Source organism: Sylvia atricapilla, chromosome 7 (assembly GCF_009819655.1).
Source record: "Sylvia atricapilla isolate bSylAtr1 chromosome 7, bSylAtr1.pri, whole genome shotgun sequence".
Lineage (NCBI taxonomy): Eukaryota > Metazoa > Chordata > Aves > Passeriformes > Sylviidae > Sylvia > Sylvia atricapilla.
Window position 1 is genome coordinate 11,901,736 of NC_089146.1, and position 25,543 is coordinate 11,927,278.

A 25,543-nucleotide genomic window follows, 5' to 3' on the forward strand; every position below is an offset into this window, starting at 1 on the left:
AACAAAGGCGTGCTGACTCATACACGATGGTTGCATAAAATGCAGCAATGAATGTCTGATCTAAATCAAAACCCAAGCGTTTCTTGGAGCCTCTCTTCCTGCGGGTAGGAAAATCTCTGCCTGTTTTCAGTACAGATAAGCCTGCCTGTGAAATAAGCGGGGATTTCTAAGGGTAAGGACCGGCGCTTTCCGCCTGCCTCCTACCGGCACGCAGCTGCTCGGTTCCCCAGCGGGGCCGCGGCACAGAAGTAGGTCAGCCAGGCACCGCGCTGTGCACACCCGGGCTGTGCCAAGGACAAGGCAGGAGGTGGCACCAAAGCAGGAGGTGGCAGCCGTGGCCGCCCCGCGGCCCCTGCCCTCCCCGGACAGACCGGCCCCTGCCCCGGGGAGAGCACAGCGGCGCGGGGAAAGGCGGGTGTCGTATGAGCAGAATTCGGTGCGTGTCTGTCGGCGAAGCCAAGCTTTTAAACACACACAATCGCACTCTGTCAACAGTTCTTTACGTAAAGGAACTGTTTTCTGTGCGATGAACTGCAGGTCAGGCCATGGGAGCGAGAGCGGTCAGAGAACGCGCCCCGCCGTGTGCGGAGAGCCGAGAGCACCGGCTGAACCCCGACACCGCGGCCGGTCCGGCTCGGGCTCGCCCTGGGGCCACCCGTTCACACCGGCTTCGGGATCCGCTCGGGAAACAAAGTCTCCAGCACGGCCACCCGCCTCCCGGGGAACACACCCGCTTCCCGCCTACGGTGGCTGGCCCTGCCGCCAACTGCGGCACCCGGGGAAGCGAGGGCAGCTCGGGCGAGTGCCATAGGGGCACACGGGACCCTCCTGAGGACCCGCGTGTTTATGCGCGGCCAGGCTCGAACCCGCAGCGGAGTCGCGGACGGGCGCGGCCCCGCCACGTGGCCGGGGGCGGAAGGCGGCCCCTCCGCTTCCGCTCTCCGCGCGCGCTCGCTTCCGCCGTGGCCGCCGCTTCCTTTTCCGGTTCCGCTGTGCGGCGCGCGCGTGCTTGAGCGGGGTCCGATCCGGCGGCGCACGTGGCGCCCCCCGCCCGCCGCAGCGATGCTGGTGCTGTTCGAGACCGCCGCCGGCTACGCCATCTTCAAGGTGAGCCCGGGGCGGGGGCTCGGGGGCGCGGTGCCTCTCGCCCGGCGGGTCGCGGCAAGGGAGGGCGAAGGGGAGCGCGTCGGGCCTGCGGTGGGAATTACGGGGGATCACGGGCGGGGATGAGAGTGAGGGAGGGAATGAGTGCCCTCGCATCCCGTGCGGCGCCTCGGGGGGCGAGCAGGGCCGGGGGTGGGGGCAGAGAGGCCGCGTTGTGAGCGAGGCCTCGGGGAAGAGGCTGCCGGAGGAGGCTGAAGGCGCTCGGCGGGCAGAAGGGGAGCTGAGCGCCTCGGTGCCTGCCGAGCATCACTCGTGGCCGTCGCTTCCTCCCGTCTGCCGGCCTGGGTTTGGGAGGGAAGTGCCGCTTTCGGCGTGTGTGGGGCACCCGGGGTTGGGGGTGTTGAGCCCTTTCTGTGCAGCAGGGCCCCGCGGAGCCTGAGGGGGCGCCGGGCAGCGCGTTCCCGGCCGCGCCCCGCAGCGGGAGTCGCGGCGCGGTGACGGTCCCTGCAGCGCTCTCGTGTCCCGACCCTGCTCTCCCCGAGGGGGGAGCAGACACCTGCCCGGGCCTTTGCCAGCCTCCTCACCGGGTGGCCCAGGGCTGCAGCTTCCTGGGGCTTTGAACAAGCCTAAACTAGAGCTGCTACAGTGTCGTGCTGCTCTCTGGCTTTTCTCTTGCTCGAGTGTGAATTCCTGTACATTTTACTAGTTTGGTCATAGTTTGATCGTAGCATCTTTTTTTCCCCCCCTCCGACTTAGTCTTAGGGTTTAGCTTGTGTGAACGTGAGTGCAGGTACAAAAAGAGCAAGGCTCTGGTTGCTTTTGCTTTTGCCTGCAGCAGAACTGCACCCTCGCTGCTCTGTGGAGCACTAGATTTCGTTCCTCTGCCCTGAAATCTTTCCTCTTCATTGGGGTGAAGCCGTGCAGTTCAGGCAAGGAGGATTTCAAGATGTACGTCTTGGGAAGAAGCCAGAAATACTTCTAAAAGCAGATAGCTTTTGTTCTATGCCCCCCTCTCAACCCTTACACCTGGGGAACTGATGCACAGACAGCAGTCTCCCTGAAAGTTTTGCTTACGGGCTGTTAAGACAGAATAGTATCCTGCAACTTCAAAGTTACTAAAAGTAATAAAAGAATCTTTTGAGTAGGTTGAAACCTCTGGTGCCGTGTGCCAAGCCCTTTCAACCTTTCATGGCAGCCAGAAGGGCTGAAAACAGCGAATATTTTAATTTCTGAAAGTAGAGTAGGCATAAAGCAGAGGTAGGAGGAGGAGGGACATGCAGAGAGAGCTGCAGGGAGGTCTCTGCAGAGGGGCTGCAGTGTTTGCTGCAGGTGTCAGCAGCTGCCTCTCAGGGCTGTGCAGTGTGGCTGGCAGGGAGCTGAAAGCTCTCTGCTGGAAATGAACAGAAGTAGTATTTTATTAAAGTATGTGTTTTGAGACAAGCTGGTTTTCCGTGCTGATTTTTGACTGCAGCTGCCAAGGCTGAAAATGCCAAAGCCTCAAGCCACAGTGCCCATCTACTCTCAATCACCCAGCATTCCCTCCTTGGATAGAGCAGCTGTTCACCTGCAGCCGTGTGTCACTCTTACACTTGTGTGTTCATTCTGCATTGAAATGCTCCCCACAGAGTTTAGCTACTTTTTATTTCCTTTCTAAGGCAGTTGCTGAAGACTGACACTGCTGGGAGTTTGGGACGTTCTTTGATTTTTAGTTACTTGAGAGCTGGACAGATTTTGTATTTCTGAATCCTGGGGACAATTTTGATCACCCCTTTCCCTTTCCAGCAGTGGCCACAAATATTTATTGCCAGCATAACTGTATTCTGTGTTTAGGCCTTGGTGAAAAAGAACTGTCTTCTGGAAGCTGTGTAGCTCTTGTGTGTTCCCTTGCAGGTGTTGATCCCATCAGACGAGTAAACAATAAAGGCAAATGAGATATAGACATGTTCTCGGTCTTGGAAGACCTTCCAATGAATCTTACTGTCTGGAAGGACAAATTATCCATAGGCATATCATTTTTATATGTCAACAGTCTTAGCATTTAGACTTTAGCAGTTTCAATGTCCTACTTTTCTCTGTGTGCCCATGTCCTGAAAATTCTGTAGGCCTTGGTGTAGGAAAGATGAACTGCAGGAAAGAATTGTCTGGCTGAGGAAAGGAAGAGTTGCTTCAAGGTTTTTCTGTGCCTCACAGTCCTGTGGGAAGTTAATTACAACATTTATTTACTCAGCTACTAATTGAGTTAAAAGAGAATCTCCTTCTATCAGGTTTAAAAATCTGCCAGGGAGTAAAATTCATAATACCAGGAATGATTTCTGCACTGAGTTAAATTGCAATTGTGTTGCATTTGCGTTGTGGGGACAATACCACGTGATTTTTGAGTGAGAAGTAAAGAACAATGTTGTAAAGATCTTGACTATTCCCATGAGTAGTTTTCTGGGAATTTGCTGTGCACTCTGCATTTTGTGAAATGTGTATAGGCTCCAAGTGTGTACGTGTTATTCTTGTGCTGTTTAAAAGCTGAGAGGGCTCCCTGTGTACAGAGATGGGATTAAGCCATTGCTGCCTCTTGGGTAATCCTTGGCTGGGTTGATGACCAAGCTGTGGTGATGACTCTTTACAGGGATGTTTTCTTTCTTGTTTGGGTTAGTTCTGATTAACGAAAATAACTGGGGGATCACTGTTTTCTGTTAGGCTTCCCAGATGTTTTATTTTTCCAGAGCAGTGGCAAATTTGGGTTTGGGTCCCTGGTTATGAGTGAGTCCTGTAGAGGAGGTGGAGCAAGCCCAGTTTTGATAAAGAGGAGGGTTTTGCTTTAATGTGCGGGCAGGTCCGGGAGGATACAGCCATTATTGAAGAATTTCTGTGATTCAGGTGAAAGTAAAAATGTTGCACTGTTGTTTATTAGGGTAGGGTAGGGTAAAGCTGCTGAGGGAGAATGGTGACATCCGAGATCACTGAAGTTGTGTTTGTTGATACCATCAGTGTTAACTGCTGCAAAGTGGTTGGATACATTGTAAATGTTTCAGGTCTCCTGGGTTGAAGAGTGTTCCAAACTGAACTAAATGTGGTTTTTTCCCTGCAGGTTCTGAATGAGAAAAAGCTTCAAGAAGTTGACAGTCTGTGGAAAGAATTTGAAACTCCCGAAAGAGCAAACAAAATGTAAGCAGCTTTATGTGGGGATAGCAGTGTGGCTTGTGGAAGGACATGGCTGCCTGTAGTTACACACAGCTAAGGTTCAGAATGAAGTATTGATTTTGGGGTTTCAGTTTTGTAAAAGCTGTGAGCAATGATAATGTGAAGTTAGATACTCTGAGACACTTATAATGGAATGTCAAAATGAAAGAAATACCTTACAGTGTAATTAAGCAGCAGTGTCACCAAAGCAAAAAATTTAACAATATTTTGAGGTGGTGATGTGGGTGCTTTGACAAGAACATCCAAGCTTGTAATGCTGGAAGTGTCAGTGAAATGACAGGGTTTTGTGTTTACAGGAAATTCTTTTTGGGAAAAATAAAGCTTAATCCAAATGGAACTATGTAAATCACTGTGAATTGAGAGCTAGTGTTGTTTCCTGTGCCATCAGTGAGAGTTAGCACCACTGCAGGGTTGCACAGGGGTTTTGCAGTGTCCGCTGATCAAACTGGCCTTTCTAGCAAATTGCCTGGAAGTTGGGGACAGTGGTGGATTCCTTCCAAGTCTGGTGTTTTTATTGGAAGATTTCTAACCTGCTGAGATTGTAATGGATGCATCTGAATGAGCTATGCCTTTCATATTTATCCTGCTCTGTAACAGTACTTAGAGCAGAGGCCAGAATATTCCACATCTGCCTGTTTGTAGTGTGGTTAATCTTGTCCTGGATACATCATCTTGACGATTTGTTATACAGGATGTGGCTCTTAATGGGATCTCTACTCTGATAAAAATAATTCCTCTTTTGCCTTTCTGAAAAGGCATCAGTGGAAGCCTGAAGCTTTTGTTGGGATCTGCAAATGCTTAACTCAAGTATTCAGCTTTATCTGTGACCTTGCTTTCTTTGCAGATACTTGACTCACAAAGAGCACTGGTTAATCAGGGCTGGATTAGTTAAATGCCTGTCCCTGACAAGGAATTTACTGGATTGAGATAGCTTCTTAACTGTAACTATATATCAGCTCCACAGACTGTGTGAGAGGTAGAGGGAAGCTGTGCCTAAGGATCTGACACAGTGTGGTTAAACACTGTTCGTATGATTCTTGGCTCTGGTCAGCACTTAGGGCATGAAAGAAATTTTTGTTGTTTGTCTTAAGCTCAGCTCAGAACTTGTATTCTAACATCTAATTACAGGGAAGGACTTAAGAATTCATGTGCAGTGAATCAGTTCAAATTTAAAGTCTTTGAAGATGCATTTGGTTGAAAAGCATGTTAAATCTGAGCTGTCCAGGCTCTGCATTCCACGGAGGCAGAACAATTCCTTTTGAAGATGAGTGGGAAGATGTTATCATCAGTCAATCAGGGTGCAGTGTTGAAATTTAAATGGATAATGTCTGTCTTTAAATATGAACTACAAAGCAAAAAGAGGGGTTAGGTTTTCTGGTGGTGTTGGTCCAAGAAATACCAAATCAAAATTCCTTTTTTTTCCCGTTCTTTATATAGTTATTGTGGGACCCAGCTTAAAAGTCACACCAGACTCAATTGGCCAGTTTAGTGTTCTCAGTCCTTTTTGAGGGTCTACGTATTGATCTCTGCTCTCCTGAAGCCTTAGGGAAAAGAGAGGAGCTGTAGTAGCAGAGGCAGAAAAAAGATGAAATGGTTCTAGCATGTGGTTTATATACACTTGTTTTCACACTTTCATTTTATTTCTGTAGAGTAAAGCTGAAACACTTCGAAAAATTTCAGGACACAACAGAAGCACTTGCTGGTAAGAGAGTTCACACTATTATTGCAAAAAAATCAAATCACTATCATGCACTAATGCATTCATTACTTACCTGTGTCCATATTCTTTTCCTTTTCTAAGCTTTTAAATTCCAGGTTTTTTTTAAGTGAGCTGATTTTGATGGTTATAAGGTGACCTATCCGGTCTGTATTGTAGTAAAGATATGTAATAAAGTCAGGTTTTTTTCTTCAGTGCGTATTTTTAAGCAGCTTACAAATGAGCGCTGTGTAAGTCGTGGCTGATACATGTAGCCTGTCTGTTGTCAATGATGGATTCTTGTTGAAGCTGACTATCACTGATTTGAGTCAACAATTCGTCACTACCACTGAGACAGCAGACAGCTATTAGAAAACATTCATTATTGCACTCACCTGGGGTTTATGGACATACATTATGCCTGTGGTTTTCAGCCTAAAAAAGGTCTGTGTTCTCCTTAAATTTTGGAGTTTAAGCAAAATGGAAAGCCTTATATTCAATATTTTTTACTAATTATACACTTAAATGCTTGATGTGTGGCCTGGTTTGAACAGACATTATAGGAATTCTAGGCAGTAATTCAGGAATGGAGTGACGTTTAGTGCTGCATGTGCTTTATGACGCGAGTAGGTGAATGTTCTAGGTCACATTTATAATTAAAGAGCAATTCTTCATATTCTGATGTGGTAGGGATAGCTTACAGAGGAAGCAAAGAACCAAGAATGGAGACAACCATCAAACATGAGATGCAAGTAGAAGAGCTGAGATTGAAGCTGTTGTATGTTCTTCTCCATGGCATATTATTTTGATTATGTTGTTTTTGCATAGGTTTGGATTCAGTTCATGGATAGTTAGGCTGATAATAAAAAGCCAAAAACATCCAAAACTTAATAATTTGCTTTAAGTTGACTTATCTGTGAAATGGAGACATTCAGACTACTTATGGCTCATTTATTTTGAAGGGAAGGCTATGTATGTGACTGTTTCAAGGGGGGTAGATGCTATTGGCCAGCTTGCAGGGTGGGAAATTATCTGCATTGCAGAAGGGTTGAGAGGAAACCCAGCACAGCATTTTGATTTTACTCATACATGTTAATAGGTTCTGGAAACCAAAAATCACTGGCTGCTGCTCTGTTACTGTCATGAATATGTATCAATTACAGAAGTTCAGCTGAGCACAGAGCTGACCCTCAAAGAGAGTTGTCTAAGTGCTTGCTTAAAATATATTGTGTGGGATTGTAAAGCCTTTACAGATCTGTTAATATTTGAGAATGAAGAACATCCTTTAAAGATTCTCCTGTCTGTATGCTGTATTAAATGGGTCTGTCTGACTGTCCAGTTTGGCATCATTCCTGGGGCTTGAGATAGTACATTATCATCACCAGAGAATGCAAAAAAGCCATTACTCAATTTAGGATATCATGGTTGTTGCCTAAGGGACCTGGCAAATGGTTGGTTAATTAAATGATACACAAAATATTCCCATATAACCTTGCCGTTGGAAATGTTAAACATGTATCTAAAGCATATGGCGTACTGTTTGTAGAGATCCTTAAACAAAATTAGCAAAAATAGAACTGAAAACATATGGAGAAAGGAGAGGCAACTGGGAAAAGGGTTCCTGATTTAGGCCTTTAGAGACAGAAATATGTAATTTTCTTCTGTTTTGATTTTTAGCTATTGCATGGTGAGCTAGTATTGCAGCTCAGACTAGAGCTACTGTGGGCAGTTAAAATAAATACATTAAGTTAGGAGTAATATCTTTACAGGTTTTAGCAGGGGAAAGAAAACTGTCTTTGGTCTTTTTGTTTTATACAGCATCCACAGCTCTTGTAGAAGGGAAGCTCAGCAAGAACTTGAAGAAAATTCTCAAGAAGATAGTGGCAAAAGATGCCCATGAGCAGTTGGCTGTGGCAGATGCCAAACTTGGAGGTGTCATAAAGGTGAAAACTGATTTTGCTGTTTTATCTTTTTGTCTCATGCTACTGAAATGCTATAGTCAGATCCAGAGATTTTGCTGTTACTGGCAATGGATTACACTGCCAATGCTGTGTTAGCAGCACAGAGGACAGTTAATCTTAGTTTGTGTACAGGGAAGATGTTGTCTTGAGTGCACAGGTGAGTGATATGGTAAGAATGCAGTGAGATGTTCAGGTTTGCTTGCTTTCTCTTTTGAATATTGGTTAGAAACCCAGTCACAATTAAAAAATTAATTTTCCTAAGGATCCAATCCAGAAAGAGTAGGGGTAGGAACCAACCAAAAAACCTGAGCCAGGCAGACAAGTAATCCTCACTAACAGATTCAGCAGTAGTAGGGTGATAATTTATTGTCTTGTTGGGAGGGGACATTGTTGCCTTCCTCAATGGGCAGGCAGCTGTGCACAGCCCTTGGTCCTTGCCTGCCAGAGGAAGAAGGAGGTCCACTGGAAGTGGGCTGCCTTTTCCAGTGTCTCCTTGGTGTCAGTTTCCCATGTCATTCTGACTGCTCCCTGTTCCACTGAACTTTATTCTGACAACCTCCTCATGCTGTCTTAGGAGACTGTGTAGGCTGCAAAATGAGTGTTTAATGTCAGAGTGAGTAATAGCAAGGACTTGGAACTAATTATTGTCTTGTTCTCTGGAAAAGACACAAAGCCCCCAACCTTCTACCTCTGTATTTTCTTTCTGTGGCCAAACTGTTTCTAGTAGACTTCAAAGTCTTGAATCTTAAATTGAATGTTCAACACAGCAGATAGAGCATTAATTATAAATCTGCTCTTCATGGGAACTGTGAGTGTCCCTACCTTGAGTATCAAAAATGGGTGAAACTTGTGTGATATGGGATTGCAGTGGGAAAACAAGTTAAAATGACGTAAGGCTTCTGGAAGAAGGACTTCAGAGGAATGTTGTGTTGTGCCTGACTTCAGACCGTTGATCTCCACACTACAGGAGAAGCTGAATTTGAGCTGTATACACAGCCCAATGGTTACAGAGCTGATGAGAGGAATTCGCTCACAGATCGAAGGGCTCATAACAGGCCTCCCTTCTCGAGAGATGACAGCTATGTGCCTGGGTCTGGCACACAGGTGAGTTCCTGCAACAGCTCTGTCTCATCCTCTGTCTGCCCCACTCCTGTGTCCCTGGCTGGGCTGCTTGAAGTGTCTCTGAGTATGTAGCATGGTCTTAACACTCTTTAAGTCAAGATACTTTTGTAACTGAAATTTTGTTTTACAAAGGAAGGGCTTTCCCTTTCCAGTTTGCACCCACCCTTTAGAGAAAGGCTTCATCTTCACCCAGAGTGGAAGCTGGTAGTTTCCTTTTCATGTAATATACTGCAGGATTTCGTCTGGAATGTATCTGGAGCAGTCAAGGGAGTTATTTAAAGCTCCATTGCCACTAAGAGACAAGGTGGAGACCACAATTTGATGATTTGTGCCAGAATAAATACCCATATAATAGATAATGCAAATATTAGAGGCAAGGTTGTTTTCCCCACCTTGTTCTTGCTGCTTTTTAGGTTTAGTGGTGTAGTAGTTAAATACAAAGTTGTTGGATCACCATGGGATCAAACATCCATTAGTGAGTAACTTTTTAATCCATATTCTAACATGACCTTGTCCTGTCACAAGCCATTGGCAAGTTAGAGAAATGCTTTGCTGTAGCTAATTCCTTAAAAGTGCGTTTGCTTAGAAAAAAGGCATTAATATTGAAAAAGGACTTGTAAGTTGCAAATGCTCATTGATACCAAGTGTCTTTCACTGTAGCATACTGAGAAATTGCTAACATAACATTAAAGCCAGATGGTAATTGGCTTTCTCAGACAGTGAGAATCTGTTCCAGGAAGTTTCTTTTGTTGCCTCACATTAGCCTTGCTGGTATTTTCTGCTGGGGAGGTGCAGTTTTCTGGATTGCCTCCAAGCTGCTGCCCAACTGGAAGTGCTGTTGACAAATACATTTTGTGGGGAACCATGCAGAAAAACGAAGAGCAAATTAATTTCCTGCCACAGCACTCGTGTTCAGTCTGCTGCAGGTGGTACAAATCACCTGAACTTTCCCTTTCACCCTGGTCACAGGGTATGGGAGGGACACATGTCAGAGTTGTTGTGAAGCTTGTGTCAGTGTGGCTTCTAGCCACAGCTGAGAGCAGTCAGTGGCACAGAACTGAGCTTGGTTTCAATGAACCTGAGGACAACTGTGTTGGTTTTAAGAAGGAACAAGTGGGGCATATTCTGTAACAGGATGTCAGGATGCTGATATAACTGTATTTGTATCTCCTCAGCCTTTCCCGATACAAGCTGAAATTCAGCCCAGACAAAGTAGATACCATGATTATCCAGGCAATTTGTAAGTATATTTAGAGCTTAAATTATTAATGCATTTGACGTAGGATATCTGACTTCTTTACATTGGCTAAAGAAAAGTATTGCTGTCAGATTCCTCCTAGGAAATCTTGGTAAATTGGGCACCAATGTTTAGCTAGGCATAAAGTGTGTTTTCTCAGTAGGGTTTATCACAAGCAGGAACATTTTTTGGATGATACAATAAGCTGGTGTGCACTTTTTCTTAGCATGGAAGTCAGCTGAACTACAGGCAGTGTGTTCAGTCCTCTAAGGGCTTTCCTTCCCAACATGCCTCCCTTCTGAGTGGTGCTGGGAGAATGGGCCCCACAGGATGGTGTTTTCTGGCCCTTCATTTAGGTGGTGTCCTGCATAGAGGGCAAGATAGAAATTGACTCCAATGTTAGGTGTGTAAAACACACAGCAGTGTGTAATGCTGCATTTTGTCTCCTTGTTTCCTAAATGGAAAACAGACTGAAATTGTTAAAGCAGCTAGGAAAGCCCATTCCTCATTTTGCCTTGAAGATACACACATCATAATCTGCACGCTTGCTGTGAAGCAGTGGTGAGGAATCCTGTTTGGAATATTAATTCCCAGACTGTTGCCAATGATGAAACATAGTTAAACTGAAATTAATGATGTAATTCAGTTTCTTCGTCACTACCACTGAGACAACAGATGGGAATGTTGGTATTGCATTAGCAGGAAATACTTTAGCCTCGGGGCCCTCTAGCAGTATATGCTGTAGGTGCTCTACTCTAATAAACTATAAATCTGGTTATTTGTCATGTCTAGTAAAAGTGAGCCCATTGGCTTTGTATTTGGTATATTTATATTATAGCAGCAACGAAAAGGCTTGCTCTTTTAAATCAAGTAATGGAATACAAGATCAGTTTGTTACCATTAAAGCATTTTTCCCTCGAAGTTAATTGGATGGCTACATTTTACATCAACCTTGTCTGTAGCACTTTGGCTAAGAGGAAGGATAACTGGCTGCTGTGCTCCTTCTAGGGCAATGTGCTTTACAGCTCTTAGGGAGTTTGTCCAAGACGCTCCCAGTGATAAAACTTTGAGGCCACACTCATGGGAATTCTAACATTTCTGTAGTACTGTGCCTGGTATTATGCGGTTGTCTGAAAAGTGAAGACTTCTAGTGTACTGCAGTTTGGTTTATTCCAGGATTTATAGAGTGAAATCCTTCAGGTAATCCCTCTTTACACTACTTAAATTGGTCAGTTTGAGAGTACCAGATTTTAGGTTGCCTTTCTAAAAAAAAACCTCCGTCTTTCTTTCTTTTAGCACTTCTTGACGACTTGGATAAAGAACTGAATAACTACATCATGCGCTGTCGGGAATGGTACGGTTGGCACTTCCCTGAGCTGGGCAAAATCATCACAGACAACCTCGCCTACTGCAAGTGCGTGCGGAAAGTTGGTGAGTAGGGAGCACAGCGGAGCCATGGCACTGCTGTGAGACACTCATCCAGCTGCTCATCACCCTGAGCAAGGCTGCCTTCAGCCAGCAGAAAAGGAGCCTATGTTTGCATCTGGATGTTGGTGCAATTTGCCATTTGGAAGCTTAAGTGAAAGCTAATGCCACATCACCAACCAGTCCTTCGTGGACCCACCAGCACATCTTAGAATCACAGTCAGCAGACCAGCTTGGAAATCAGCTCCTAAAACACTGATGTAAAGAGAAGTGTTGCCTGTCTCTGGATGTTCTTGAAGACAGCAGCTACTAGAATTGCTCATGAGAGCTGAAAGAGTGACTGCTATATTTTGGACCCTTGCCTCACCTCTTGGGCTCATGTGCATTGTATTGATGTTTTGGGGTTTCTTTTGGTTTTTTGGGTTTTTTTTTGTGTGGTTGGTTTTTTGTAATAGTGAAGTTTTCAGTCCAAAGAGAGACTTGTGGATTTAAGGGAGCTTTTTTCCCCCAGTTGTAGAAACAATTAAATAGATAGTGGTAATTGACTGCTTCCTGGAATTCTTTTCTTGTAATATTGTCACAGAAAATTTTGCAGCAACCAGCTATTGAAAAGGTGAAGTATGCAGCATGGGCTTTCTGGGTATTTTTCTAGTTTCAAATTTAATATTTCTAACCATTCCTAGCCGGTATAAACATAAAGTCAGAACACTGACATATATTTTAGGAATTTGGAATAGTGTGATGGCAGACTTGACTCACTGTTTTTATTTTGGCCTTTTATCTTCATCTGTTTCTGTGCTTTTTTTACTAGTTCATCTCGCCCCCAGCACAAACATGCTTTCATCTGTCCCCCACAGGAGACAGAAGCAATTTTGCTTCGTCTGATGTTTCTGACATCCTACCAGAGGAGATTGAGGAGGATGTGAAGGCTGCTGCAGAGATTTCCATGGGGACAGAAGTATCAGAAGAAGACATAAACAACATAATCCATCTCTGTGATCAGGTATGTACACATGGATGGATAGGAGTAGGACTCTATTTTAGCTGTTTCAGAGCCACTTCTGCCAAGGAGAGCTTTTCCCAGGGCCGTGCTGGCACTCCTGTGATGGCAGTGATGATTCCTGTATTGTTGCTCTCCTGATGTTCAGACATGAGGGTGCACAGTCACTACCTCATCTGAGCCATCTCTGTTGATGTCTGCACAAGGCCTTCTGAAAGTGGCAGTCTTACTTTTGGTTGGGATTTTGCCATCATTGTACTTTTGAGTATTTGAGATAATAGTATTGTATAGCCTCTTTTTAATCTGTTACTGTGGAAGCTGGGTGATAAACCCTGGGTTAAAAATGGACTGCTGAAGCCCTAAAAGAATTAGGAGTTCTACCCTGCTCTTGGCTGGGCTGTGAGTGAACAAACACCCTCTGACTTCCATTGTGCCAGTTGGATCCCTTTGTGACTTTACCAGGGAGTGGCAGGATTATGAGTTCCTGTTCTTGATCTAGACCAGGCTGCTTTTTTATGTGCATTCTAATTGTGTATATTTGTATGGAACAAGTAAAGAGCATGTATCTCATTTCAAGAGAATGGTGGCAAAGATTTATGTAAAAGCTGAATATTCCAGGGTTTTGTCCTAAAGAAAATGACCTTACTAAGTATTTTTGTTCTGCTTCAATGGCTCTGGCATGCTGTCAGCTCCTTTAGCAGGAGTTTTGCAGAGAAAATAAGTTGCATAAGGAAATAAGCAGAACATATCCAATATACTCTGTGGATGTAACTCTGCTCTGGGAAAATGCCCTATATAAAGCTTCCTGCAACTCTGGCTCTTGGCTGTTTGCATTTTGCAATTTGTTAGTCACCTACATGGGAATTCTCAGCACTTCCTCGTGTCAGTGTGTTTATCTCTTACTATTTTTTGGTGGGTTGGTGCTGACCCCTATAACCAAACTCTGTCTGTGCCAGGTGATCGAAATCTCTGAGTATCGGACACAGCTCTATGACTACCTGAAGAACAGAATGATGGCCATTGCTCCCAATCTCACTGTCATGGTGGGAGAACTGGTGGGAGCAAGGCTCATTGCTCATGCAGGTGGGTTACAGTGATCAACATAAATAAATCTTAGGTGACCTCATCAGAGGTTTTCTAAAAGAGCTAAAAGCATTATGTATAGCCTGATGCACATACTGTGGTAAATGGGGCGAAGGCAGCACTTCAGGAATCTTGAGAATACCAGCATGGGCTTGGTAGTAGTCTGTGATGACAAACTTCTCAGTTGGCCTGAATTCTTTTTGGAATATGAGGGCAACTTAAGTCACTACCTCTTCTGAGACACTTACTGAGCCTCCTGCTGATAGTTCACTCACTTCTGAGGTAAAAAACCAGCATTGGGTGTTTTTAGTCAGACTGGCTCAAGGTAGCAGCCTTATTTCAGTTATCTGTGCTGCAGTCGTGTGCTGAAATGTTCTTGCTGTTGTACTGTCAGGAGTAGGCATTATTCCAGTGGAGTATGCTTTATTGAGTCAGCCTTTTCCTGGTGCTCAAATCAAACTAAGTCAGTTTACCTGTCCTTCAGGAAACAAATGGGAAACAGCCCTCATGAAAATAGGTGGATCTGAACTTCTTACCCTATTCAAAAGCAGGAATCTAGCCTAGCTGCTCCTCTGACAAATTACTCTTGCTGTGTCACCTCTTTGTAGGTTCCCTCCTGAATCTGGCAAAACATCCAGCCTCAACGGTTCAGTTGTTGGGTGCTGAGAAGGCACTCTTCAGAGCACTGAAGACTAAAAGGGACACACCTAAGTTTGGCCTTATCTATCATGCCTCCCTGGTGGGACAAAGCAATGCCAAAAATAAAGGAAAGGTAAGTTGCATAGTTCTTCACAAGCTTGGCTTTTTCCAGGATATCTTGAGCTTCATGATGGCTTGAGCTTTGCAGTGAGGCTCTTTCCATGTATTGCTTTGTGATTACATGGAAAATACCACTGTCCTTCAAGTGGTATCCAAGATACCCAAATCTTTGAATATCATTCATTTCTGTTCAAAAATGTGAATGGGATTGTCCATTTGACATATCTGAGCAATAGCAGGTGTATTCCTGCTGAGTTAGAATGTAATGCTGGCTTTCACAAGGGGTATGTTTCTACTTCTATGTGATAGTAAACTACGGTGTTAAAGGCTTTAGTCTTGCTTAAAAATTGGACTCTTTTTGTGCTAAAGTAACTTATAGCTTGGTCTTAAAGCTTAGTCTTTCATAATGCAGGTGGATGAATATATGTTTGAATTGTGGAGAGAGCTGGAAATTACACCTCAGACTAACCTGATGTAAAGGCTGGGGTAGAGTAGGGAATGTACAACTGACTTGCTGTCTCAGATGTTTCCCTCTATTTATCAAGGAAGTAAGGTGTTACATTAACAGTATTTCAGTGTTGGAAGAGTGAGACACTAATGATTTTTTTGGACTAAACACTGCTAGTAAATGGTTACTTTGTTCTTTTGTATGTGGGTATGGTTTCCAGATCAGAGTGAATCATTGCCTTATGTTAAGTCTTAGCATTTAATATTATTTTTGGCTTTTCCAGATTTCTCGAATGCTGGCAGCAAAGACTGCCTTGACTATTCGTTATGATGCCCTTGGAGAGAACACCAGTGCTGAAATGGGAGCTGAGAACAGACTAAAAGTAGAGACGAGACTGAGGCTTTTGGAGGAGAGAGGGGTAAGTCTTGCAGAGAGCTGCAGGAAGCTAGTTCAGGGTATGATTTTCTGACACTGCTTTTGACTCTTCTCACTCAGTAGCGTGTCACTCTCACCCTGTTGTTCCTCCCAGCTTTGACTGGAGTGGTCAGATCTGTAAGTTGGCTGCAGGCATTCGTGTGTCACCTGTTCTTGTTTACAGGGCTCTTTATTTGCATCATACTGAAAATCTTAGTGTGCAAAATGAATAAGGGTATACCTTTACATTCCCAACATCTCTATGAATTGCAAGAATAGGCATATTACTTCATAGTTTTTCTCTTTACCAGAGGAGTATTTGTGCTTTCTCCCTGCCTCACAGTTCCCACCCTGGATCCCCAGAATCTGGACAGACTCTGGGGGTGCTTAGTCTTAGAGAGCTTTCTCTGTAGCTAAAGCAAGACGTTATTCTGCAAATTGCTGCATTGCCCTCCTACCACCGGATGTGTATCCTGGCTCTCCACACCTGCTGTTCCATGGTGCCATCAGCACAGTGTGCTGGAGAGCATAGGGACCATTTCCTCTTTTAGGTGGCATGCCTGCTGCATGTGATCTTGTGAATGACAGCTAGGTTCAGCCTTCCAAGGTAGATCTGATGCCAGTGCTGTAGTACTGGCATCAGTGGAACAGAAAAGTCCAGAAAAACCTGCCCACTCTCTTCATGGGAGGTGAAACTTCCCATCGGAACAAAGGCTGGGAGACACGTTAACACCAAAAGACAAACCAGTCACCTGACAAGTACACATCTAATTTAGTTTGGGGCCTGTATTGTGGCTTTAAGGTTGGCTTTATGCCAGCTATAGGGTGAGACCTGCCCTGACATGCAGTTATTCTTGCCAAAGGAAAAAAGTGCACAAATTTGAGCTGCTTTTTGGAATTTGGAGGTATGATGTGCTATCAGGTGACTGTTGTGTATTTGATGCAGTAGTAGATGCCTTTTACTTGAATTGGGCTCTTGAAGGGCAGCATTAGGAAGGCCATTCTCATCTCACTCAGCCTTCCTCACCTCAGTTGCACTCCCACTACTCTACACTCAGGTGTAAAACTGGTGCAGGTAGACAAGAGCTTGACCCATAATACATGTCTGTCTTTCCATTTTTAATTCAAGAGCTGAATAACTTGTGTTGTGAATTCTTTTCATTATGAGTAATTTGTTTTTCATGTCTAAATTTTTCTTGTAGATAAGAAGAATAAGTGGCACTGGAAAAGCCTTGGCCAAGACAGACAAGTATCAAAATAAGAGGTGAATAGTTTTTCCTCTCTGCTGGGCTGAGTAAAAATAACTCCATGCTTTTATTTCTGAAAAGCTTTCTGGTTGTGGGCTGAGTTGACTTGAAAACATTTTCTATGCTTTTTAAACATTGATAATAAGTTCTGTCACTAATAAGAATTTCCTTTTTCCAGATTTTCTAATAGTAAATTACTGACATCATCAGATAGCAAGTACTTTAGCTGCTACCAGCAGCACCCGAAAAAGCAGGCTGTTAATATATAGCAGCTTTATTTATTACAATTCCGAATTAAATAAATTGGAGAAAATCAGAGTTTGAACTCATTTCTTTGACATGGAAGCTGTCCTAGAGACCTACTTAGCCATCTTATTCTTAAAAAAAGGAAAAACAGGTACCACATGTTCTGAGCAATGCTTCTTCTCCTTGTTTAGGTCTTGTATGTAAGAAATAACATGTCTTAAGCAATAGATAAGGTCTTTATGTGCTCTGGACACTGTTTAGAACAGTTTCTGGTGTCCAGAGTGACACTGTAAATTGCAACTGGGGCAGCTGAACATCTGAGGATTTGAACAAGGTATTATTAGTCTGTGCTGTGACATCTGGGTTTATTGCTTAATTTGGTTGCAGGCTTCTTGCTTAGCTTGGCCTGCTTATTTTGCTGAGCCTTTGGTGTAGAGAGGGCAAGAGCTCAGCAAAACCAGGGTTCAGTGCTCATTGTGTGAGGAAAAATTAGCACTGTTGCACCCATCTGTAGCCCCCAAACATCTTTCTTGAGTCTAGCTGTAATTTTTATTTCCATATGCCAGGCATTTCCAAGTTTAGTGATGGCTGTGATTCCTGGAGCAGCTTTTGCAGACAGTGTCAGTCAATAAATGAAGCATCAGGACGTGTCAGGAGGCAGGAGCTGAGGGAGGAGGTTGTTAAAGAGACAACATAGATGCTGGGGTTTGACCTCTTGAAATGAGGAATCATGAACTCTTGCCAGGACATGTTTCTGCTTAGACATGCTTTGCAAACATGTCTAGGCTTGGGGAGAATCTGCAGACAGTTCCTGGCTGTTTGGCAAAGTCTGGCTGCCTAAAAGGGAAACTCAGTACTTGTCAGATTGTCCTTGTAGTACAAAAATGGCAGTACTGCTGTATGGGCATGTGAGAAGGGCTAAAACAGGAGATGGGCAAAAATCTTAGTCTTGTATGGAATTAGCTAAATCAAAGTAACGTATCAAAGTTAAATTTTTAGAGATGAGGTTCAAGTGAAACGTTACTGTATGCTTTCCAAAAAATATGCAAGAAATGCTGTATTTGTGTTATTCATGGTTTTATGGTTTTGGTTTCGGTTTTTGGTTCTGTTTTTAATTAGCAGTATTATGACAATGATAAGGGAGCCAGTGAGCTCTCACTTGGGTTGAGCAGGAGCAGAGTCCACCTTTTGGAAAAGGCTGCATAACCAATTTCTTTAAACCAATATGTAGTGTTAATACCTATAAGAATAATTTCCCATGTTTAGAGGATGAGTTGATGGTACTGTCTGCTGGCATTACCACATGATCCCCAGCCCAGTCACTCAGCCTCAGTTGCTTTTATAACCTGTGTGAGTACCTACTTCAGATTCCTATTTTAGAAAAGTTCAGGTGTTCATTATGTGGCTGGGGAGGAAATATTTCAGACTTAGTGTTTTAAACCTCTTTTTTTCTTCAGTAGGAATTCTGTTCCGAATAAGAAAAGAACTGCTTCATTGCTGTTTGGTGATTCAGTCGCCCCTTACAAGTTCCAGTTAAAGAGCACTGGATTTCAGGATGGCTGGTTCTCTACAGGCTGTAGAGGGGTTTAGGACTGAACAAACGAGCGTGCAGTAATTGAGAAGAGGCAATTTCAGACACAGATTAGATATTTGAATGTCACATAAATTCAGTGATACAGGTGGTACAGCAATGAGCCATAACATTACCCTGCCTTGTGAGTTTGCCCTCTCAGTGTAATGGTGGAGAGGCAGTGTAGAAAAAGCAGAAGCAAAGTTGCTTCTGATGCTTTGTGTGTGTGTGTATGTGTATTATTACCCCCAGGGTACAATTATACGGTAATATACCCAATACTACACAATAATAGACCAAATGGTAGGGAGCTGTGTGCTTGTGACCATATGGCTATGCTGGATAGGCTTTCAGCATCAGAGAAATCAATGTAATGGGTAATAAATTCAAGTGCTCTGTAGAGCCTTGAACAGGTAAAAACCAGGATCAAACCCTTAGTTAACTGGTATTTTCTTTTCAGATCAGACAGTTGTACTTTGTGGGGAATCTCTTCCCTAGTCATGATTACTGATAAAGGCACTGTGTATTGGAGGGGGGGCCTCACTACCTGTAGATGCCTTGTTAACTGAGCAAGATTGATTTTTAAATATTCTTCGTAGGTTGTGTTGGAAAGTTTAAGTTCAACTGCAGGGTCTTATCTGAAGGTTTGCTCTTCTTAATACATAAACTGCCTTTTTTTCTTCATTACAGTGAAGTAAAAGTTTTTGACCCCTCTGGTGACTCTACACTTCCTGTGGTTTCCAAGAAGCGCAAAATTCAGGAGGTGGATGAACAAGACACAGAGGTTGCAGTGAAAGCAAAGAAGTTCAAAGCAGAGATGAAAGGTTGGTTGCTGTACCTGTGCTGCTGCCGTGTCGCTGCATCATGCAGCTGGGCTTAGCATTTAGAGCCAGCCACAGTACCTGGGTATTCTCCTTGGGATTGACAGTGTATTTAAAAGAGTACTGACACCAGACTGCAGTCAATTTAGAAGCAGTTGTAAATACAGAAGAACATTTAAAAAACAAAACTCTACTCGTATTCTTGCAGAATTTCTTGCTCAGCAGGTTTGTATTTAGTATCTTGAGAACAGAAAAGCTGCTCTGTAAAACCAGAACTCACCCTATTTTCTTTCAAGATTACTATTTTATTCTGTCTAGAAGTGTTTTCTGGTATGTTTCAACATATAAAAGATTAGAATTTGATGTGAAATGACACTTGGAAATTTCCATCTGAATTTACGTAATACATGAACAATTGTTATTCTCTGGAGAGCTAAAACTGAACTATGGCCACAGTTGTTCTTTCCTTCTCTGGTAAGTTACTGTGTGAAGAAAGATTTTGAACTGTGACTGCAAAATAATCTAGTTTAACACTATGGTTCATTTTAAGAAACATTCATTCTGTTCTCACCTCATCAGTGTGTAACTTGGGAGGGGAAAATTGGGGAGAAAGAAGATGACTTAAAGTCAGTCACTTCTGTGAGATCCAGAGCAGATCTGGACATGAACTACTCATGTGTTTTGCCAGCTACCCATGCCTGCAGCAGGTGAGGGCTGTCAGAGCCTTTCCTTTCTGCCTTCTCTGCTGCTCTGTTCTAGGGGATCAGAGTGCAGATATACGGTTCAACACCTCTTCATGCTCAGGTGATGGGAGGCGTGATCATTCCAGACACCACTTAGTTCATGGTGTCTGTGTGCATGGAGGGAGCAACTTGCAGGAGCCTAAACGTAGCTGAGAAGTAGTTAGACTGGAGGGAAGGAGAATCCTTTGTGCTGTAAAGCTGAGATCTGTGCCCCAGCTTGTTCTCTTAACATAATGGGAAAAGGACATGAGTACTTTGGAGGCTTGAACTTTGCCCATTTGCTTTTGGAGAATGAGTGTTCTCACAGCCACTGCTTTTGAACTAACTTCCCTTGCTATAGCCAGAATTGTTCCCTTGGGGCTTCCCTTGCATTATCAAAGCAAGTGTTGACATCTCACAGGCAAGAGCTCATTGCAGGTGAAATATTACATTGACTTCTGGCCTGCTCTTTTGTAGTTTGAGGAGGATATTTCCATTTGTAATTGTATTATTCAGTGGTTGATGCTTTTATACACAAATCTGCTTGTGTTTGCTTCATTTACTTTATTTCCAGATTTGGGGATTGAGTGGAGATTAGCAGGTGTCCTTGAGCTGGAGGTAGTGTCCAGAATACTTGTGGACAACTGAAGTCTGTGCTGTTTGGCTGGTTGTTTTTCAAATTTTCCCAAACCTGAAGTACAGGTTTCAGATGTGTTGCTTTTCTTCCTTAAAAGATGGGTTATTCTTCAAATGTATGGTTAATAGCTCCTGCTTTTTCCCAGTTCTTTGTGTCAGCTGGGTCATCTTATTTGACTGCCTAGGCATTAGTGCTAACTATGCCAATTGCTTCAGACTTTAAAATAAATGTTTCCAGAGAGTTTATTTATCTTATGTCACCTCTATACAGAATTAATCCCTTCAGCCTGTCCTCTTGTACCCTTGAAAACAGCATTGCCTCATGCTTGCAAATTATATTTGAGCATCCAGCATGGGTATGACATGGATTTCCCTGACATCTGCTAGACAGACCATAGCCTTGCTGTTTTCGAGCATGATTTCTCTGATTGCATGGTGTGCTCGTGTGGCCTTGGTGGTCCTAGAGGATTGAGGAGTTCAGCAAGTCACATAACCCACAGAAGAGTGCAGAGGTCCCAGCATTAAGATTTATGTTGCATGTCTACTTGAATATGCTTGTAAGCCTTTAATGACTGCTGTTCTTGGCTTTATTGGTTTTTGTTGCAGTGCTTTATTCAGCTTTTGCCTGGTCAGAGATAACACATCCTGGCAGTGTTTTGTGAAAGAAGTCCCTGCCCTCTCCTTCCCCATGCTGATTGTGCAGCTGCATAAAAATGGGGGTGATGGAAAAGTAGTCCCCAAAAAAAAGGGCATTCTTCAGTCAGAAATTTTTGTTTGGTGTGTATTACCAGAGGAGGGTAAAGGACAGGAAGGAGCTGGGAAGCTGCCACTGAAAAGTTTTGGTCTAACCATTGCATTTAATATCTGTTGTAAAGGGAGACAGTATTTTGTATGCCAGCCTGAAGTGTAAATGTTACTGCAAGATGAGATGTGTGGTGTTTTCTCTCTCTCTGTTTGGGGTGCATGAATGGCAGTACTTTGAGTGGGAACTGGCCAGGGGTTGGGGGTTGAGATGTGACTTCAAACCACATTCACCTTTTATACCTGTCAAGAAACCAGGTGGAAGGATTAGTGCCTGAAACAGGTTATAATCCACTTCAGGAGCTGTCTGTTAAAACCTGTTTTCATGTTGGTGAAGGGAAACAGGGCAGGTATTATTTTTGTGACTGTGGTCTCAGAAATTGGATGTGGCCAAACAGAATGCATACCACCAGCAGGGCTAGCCAGAGTCCCCAGAGAAACCTTCAGCTTGCGTTTAGCATCAGGATATAGTAGCAGTTAGTGACTTGGGAAGGTATCTCTTGAAAAGAGAAATATCTTAAATTAATGGCGTTAATGGACCAGTGAACCCAGCAAGATACAATAACAGCTTGACAGGGTGTCGTTACTGACAGACAGTGTGACTTCATTCTGTACATGTGGAGCACTGTCTGGAGAAGGGAGGGTACACCAGGACATCAGGCTTGTGTGTGAAAGCTTGGACAAAAATGGTGGAAAATGGGTGAGTGGAGCACTGCTGGTGGTGTTCAGCACTCAGGGCCATCAGTCAAACTGCTCTTCAGGGTGCTGCTTTCTGTGCCTCCTGCCTGAGTCAGAACTGTTGGTTTCCTTGTCAGCTGCTGTGCATCACAAAGAAACCCCCACTGGCCTTGATTGACTTAGAACTATTGCACCTAGAGGGAAAAGGCCAGCACCCCTGGAGCCTTTATCTTCATTCTGGCTAGGTACAAATACATGAAGTCTTCTGATGAGATTTGCTGGAAGGCAGCAGCTGAAATCTTCAGGGAGGGGTCTGCTGCTTGCTCTGAGAAGTCACAGTGTCTGTGAGTGCCCAGTGCATCATCTGCACTGTAAATTGTGACAGGTTCCACTGCCTGCTGTGTCAGACTTGATGACATGTAGGGTAATAACAAGAAATTATTTCTTCAAGGTTACCTAACACTCAACATTTTTCTTGGAAGTGTATATCTTGCCAATCCAGCTGAGTGAAAGCATGTAGCATAGCAAAATATGATGTGTATACTCCTGTTACATACTGTGTGGCTTTAATATAGTTTATACTTATTTTTCAGCTACTTTTTATCTCCCCATGTCACCCATAGGGAGGTGAGGACACTTACTTTTATACCTGGTTTGAATGCCTTATGCTAGTACAGTGTTCTCTGTGAATTTTGTGTATGCCGGAATCCACTCAAAGTTGTATTTACCACGGTTTTTTATCTAGAATCTTTTCCTGTTTTGCTTCTGGTATGTTTTCTAATATCAGAAAACTGCATGTGTTAGCTGGCTGTATTCTTCTGTAGACATGTCTAGAAATTTTTTACCCTGAAGCCAATTTTTTTTATCTGAAGCTAGTGTTAAAGGCAGGTTTGAAGTGTATTTTTTGACTCATACAGTCCTTCTCCTGGCTTGAGGAACTAAACTTGTGACAAAGTACATTCAAGATGTTAGGAGGTTATGTGGTTTGGTCTTTTTTTTGTAATTCAGCTTGTTCTTTTTGTAAGTGGTGAGTGAGTGTTCTTGAAAATGAAATTGATTCTTTCCTGGGGGACATATGGTGAGAAAATGATGTCTTGAGTCATACCTCCAGTAGCAACCATACATACCACAAACACCACTGGGTTCAGCATCACTTTTGTGGCTGCTGAAGGACAGTGGTTGCTACCTCATGAACTTAGTCATGAGTACTGTGTGAAACTTGGTATCCGACTCAGCTGTGCAAATAAATTTAACTTGGGTATGATCCAGTAAGAGCCTGGCTGCTGCATAGGCTGTCAGCTTGGTAATGATTTCTACTTGGTTTCTTTACCTTGAGATTCCTGAGACTGTGGGATGTATTCTAGGAAGTGAGTGGTAAATCACAGTTCTATTACCACTGTGATTAGATAGGGCAGCTGTTGATGAATAGTTCTGAAAAGTAACTAAGGTCATTAGTAAATCTCTCCCTGGGGTGACATTCCTCTCATCTTAAATAAATAATATTATAAATAAGTCCTGTCATCCAGGATAGGAGAGTGTTTCTGCATTCAATGCCTGAAGTTGCATTGAGATCTTTGTGTTTGCCAGTCTAAACAGTAAAGAAAACTGGTCTGCTTATTAACAAATTCCAGCGTCAAGACAGAGAAATCAGTTGTGAACAACCTACTGCTAAATGTGTTTTTAAGGGGGATTTAGAGTCCTTTTACTGTTCCTGTGTAAAAATACTTGGCAAACTGTGGACAGTGTCTTTTTTGATAGAGTACATGAAGGTAATTTGGCAAACAAATAAAAACATGCAAGCTTGTTTTAAACTCTGGGAGCAGCATGTAGGAATAGTGTGATGAGAATTCACCAGGAGATAAGAAAATAGTGCTGTCTGAACACTGTCACTCATGTCTTAAGTAGTTGTATATTTTCGTTGTATCAGGGAGTAGTAGTTCTGCAGGTAAGGGCAAGGCAGAGGGTAAGTAGGGGTCACTACATCCTCTGACATCTCATAGCTTTTCCTTTTGCAGTCTTAATAACTGACAACCTGCCTTTCATTTTTGTCCTTTCTGTGGTACAGAAGGGACAGCTTTAGAAGATGGTGAACCTGTCAAAAAGAAGAAAAAGAAAAAGGATAAGGAAAAGCAAGCTGAAGAAGAGATGGTACTGAGTGAAGAACTCACCACCAGTCCCATAACTGAGGTGAGGCAGAATGGCACAGCTGCCTGGTTCTTTTTGGGAATGTGTTCTCTCCAAAACATAGAGTGTGAGGTGGGGGGAATTTTTTTACATGTATAATCCATGGCATGTAAATAGTTTTGCTCTAGTTACTTTATTTTGTGATGTCCATCACTGTCGTGTCCAAGAAGATTTGCATTACAAAATAAGATCTGGAAAGTTTGACTGCAGTGCCTCCATTTCCCTCCTGTCCTCTGCCACCTCCAGCTCTAGTCTTCCCCCTCATTGCATTTTTTCTAGTGGGAAGAGTGTCCCTTGGTGCCAATCCACAGGCATCTGTCTCCGCTTTGGGACTTGTAGGGAGCAGGTTGTACCTGCTGATTTGATACCTTCTAGCAACAGTGGAGCAGATGGGACCAGACCCAACTTTTGCTCAGTTCTGAAGTCCTGTTCTTAGCACAGGGTTTAATTTTGTGCCCTTTGTGTGTGTCAGCTGCAGGGCCTGAGGACAGTGCTGAGCTGTGACAGTGGCACAGCCTCCCTGCCCCTGTCAGCAGCCAGGGCATTCAGCAACTGGGCGAGGACATGGCTTGGGTTGTGCTCTGCTGAGCATGGCAGCTGGGGTGATGCTCTGAGTGTGAGCCCTGTTGCTTAGCTACTCGTGTTGTTTTGCTCTTCCATTATGTTTTGTTCATGGCAACATTTGTTTGTTTGCAGAATACAGAGAAAAAGAAGAAGAAAAAAAAGAAAATTAAAGATGAGGCTGAAGACTGATGTGGAACAGGAAAACACTGGGCCTTGGACAGCTGCTTCGGAGTAGCATTTGTCAGCATAATTTGTTTAGCTTCTTGCTGAAAACTAACTTCCCTGTGTTGCAAGAGGGCAGGGAGATGGGTTTGATAGCTGTCTTCTCCCTGGAACAGGATACCCTGGTGTCTCTGATAATTAAGAGGATTACTGGTTTCTTTTGTTTAAAAGCTCACAATAATCCTCTTTTCATAACCAGTCTCCACTGATAAGGAATAAAAACGTTTTTATGGAGATTTCCTGCCTCTGTCTTTTAACTTGTTGCTAGTTTTTTTAGCCATTATTAGGACTATTTCTAAGATGTATTGTTTTAGATGACTGATCAGTTTTAAAGTTCTAAATGTGTAAATGTTCTGTTGCAGTTTATTCTCTAAAGATTTCAAAGGTTGTAATATCCTTAAATTTTCC

The 25,543-nt window shown here is 43.4% G+C and overlaps 1 protein-coding gene and 4 non-coding genes across 5 annotated transcripts; all 5 read left to right on the forward strand.

The window, feature by feature from the left end:
- Window positions 1-971: 971 nt before the first annotated feature.
- On the forward strand, window positions 972-25,371 carry NOP58 (NOP58 ribonucleoprotein). Its single transcript, XM_066322622.1, has 15 exons — window positions 972-1,107; window positions 4,187-4,263; window positions 5,949-6,001; window positions 7,814-7,938; window positions 8,924-9,060; window positions 10,254-10,318; window positions 11,612-11,746; window positions 12,598-12,743; window positions 13,697-13,823; window positions 14,432-14,595; window positions 15,314-15,448; window positions 16,647-16,708; window positions 19,198-19,331; window positions 24,231-24,352; window positions 25,046-25,371. The coding sequence occupies exons 1-15, from the start codon at window positions 1,063-1,065 to the stop codon at window positions 25,100-25,102; spliced, it is 1,584 nt and encodes a 527-aa protein (XP_066178719.1). The 5' UTR covers window positions 972-1,062; the 3' UTR covers window positions 25,103-25,371.
- Window positions 6,272-6,360, forward strand: LOC136363893 (small nucleolar RNA SNORD70). Its single transcript, XR_010744082.1, has one exon. It is a non-coding gene; the product is annotated as a small nucleolar RNA SNORD70 (small nucleolar RNA).
- Window positions 10,907-10,994, forward strand: LOC136363894 (small nucleolar RNA SNORD70). The gene has a single exon (XR_010744083.1). It is a non-coding gene; the product is annotated as a small nucleolar RNA SNORD70 (small nucleolar RNA).
- LOC136363891 (small nucleolar RNA SNORD11B) lies at window positions 12,844-12,927 on the forward strand. The gene has a single exon (XR_010744080.1). It is a non-coding gene; the product is annotated as a small nucleolar RNA SNORD11B (small nucleolar RNA).
- On the forward strand, window positions 13,982-14,067 carry LOC136363890 (small nucleolar RNA SNORD11). The gene has a single exon (XR_010744079.1). It is a non-coding gene; the product is annotated as a small nucleolar RNA SNORD11 (small nucleolar RNA).
- Window positions 25,372-25,543: the final 172 nt, after the last annotated feature.

Excerpts from the sequence above, each read along its gene's own strand:
- NOP58 (XM_066322622.1), top strand. The coding sequence starts at position 1,063 with ATGCTGGTGCTGTTCGAGACCGCCGCCGGCTACGCCATCTTCAAG. Across the intron at positions 1,108-4,186 it reads CCGGCTACGCCATCTTCAAG|GTTCTGAATGAGAAAAAGCT; the intron begins GTGAGCCCGGGG and ends TTTTCCCTGCAG. Across the intron at positions 9,061-10,253 it reads TGCCTGGGTCTGGCACACAG|CCTTTCCCGATACAAGCTGA; the intron begins GTGAGTTCCTGC and ends GTATCTCCTCAG.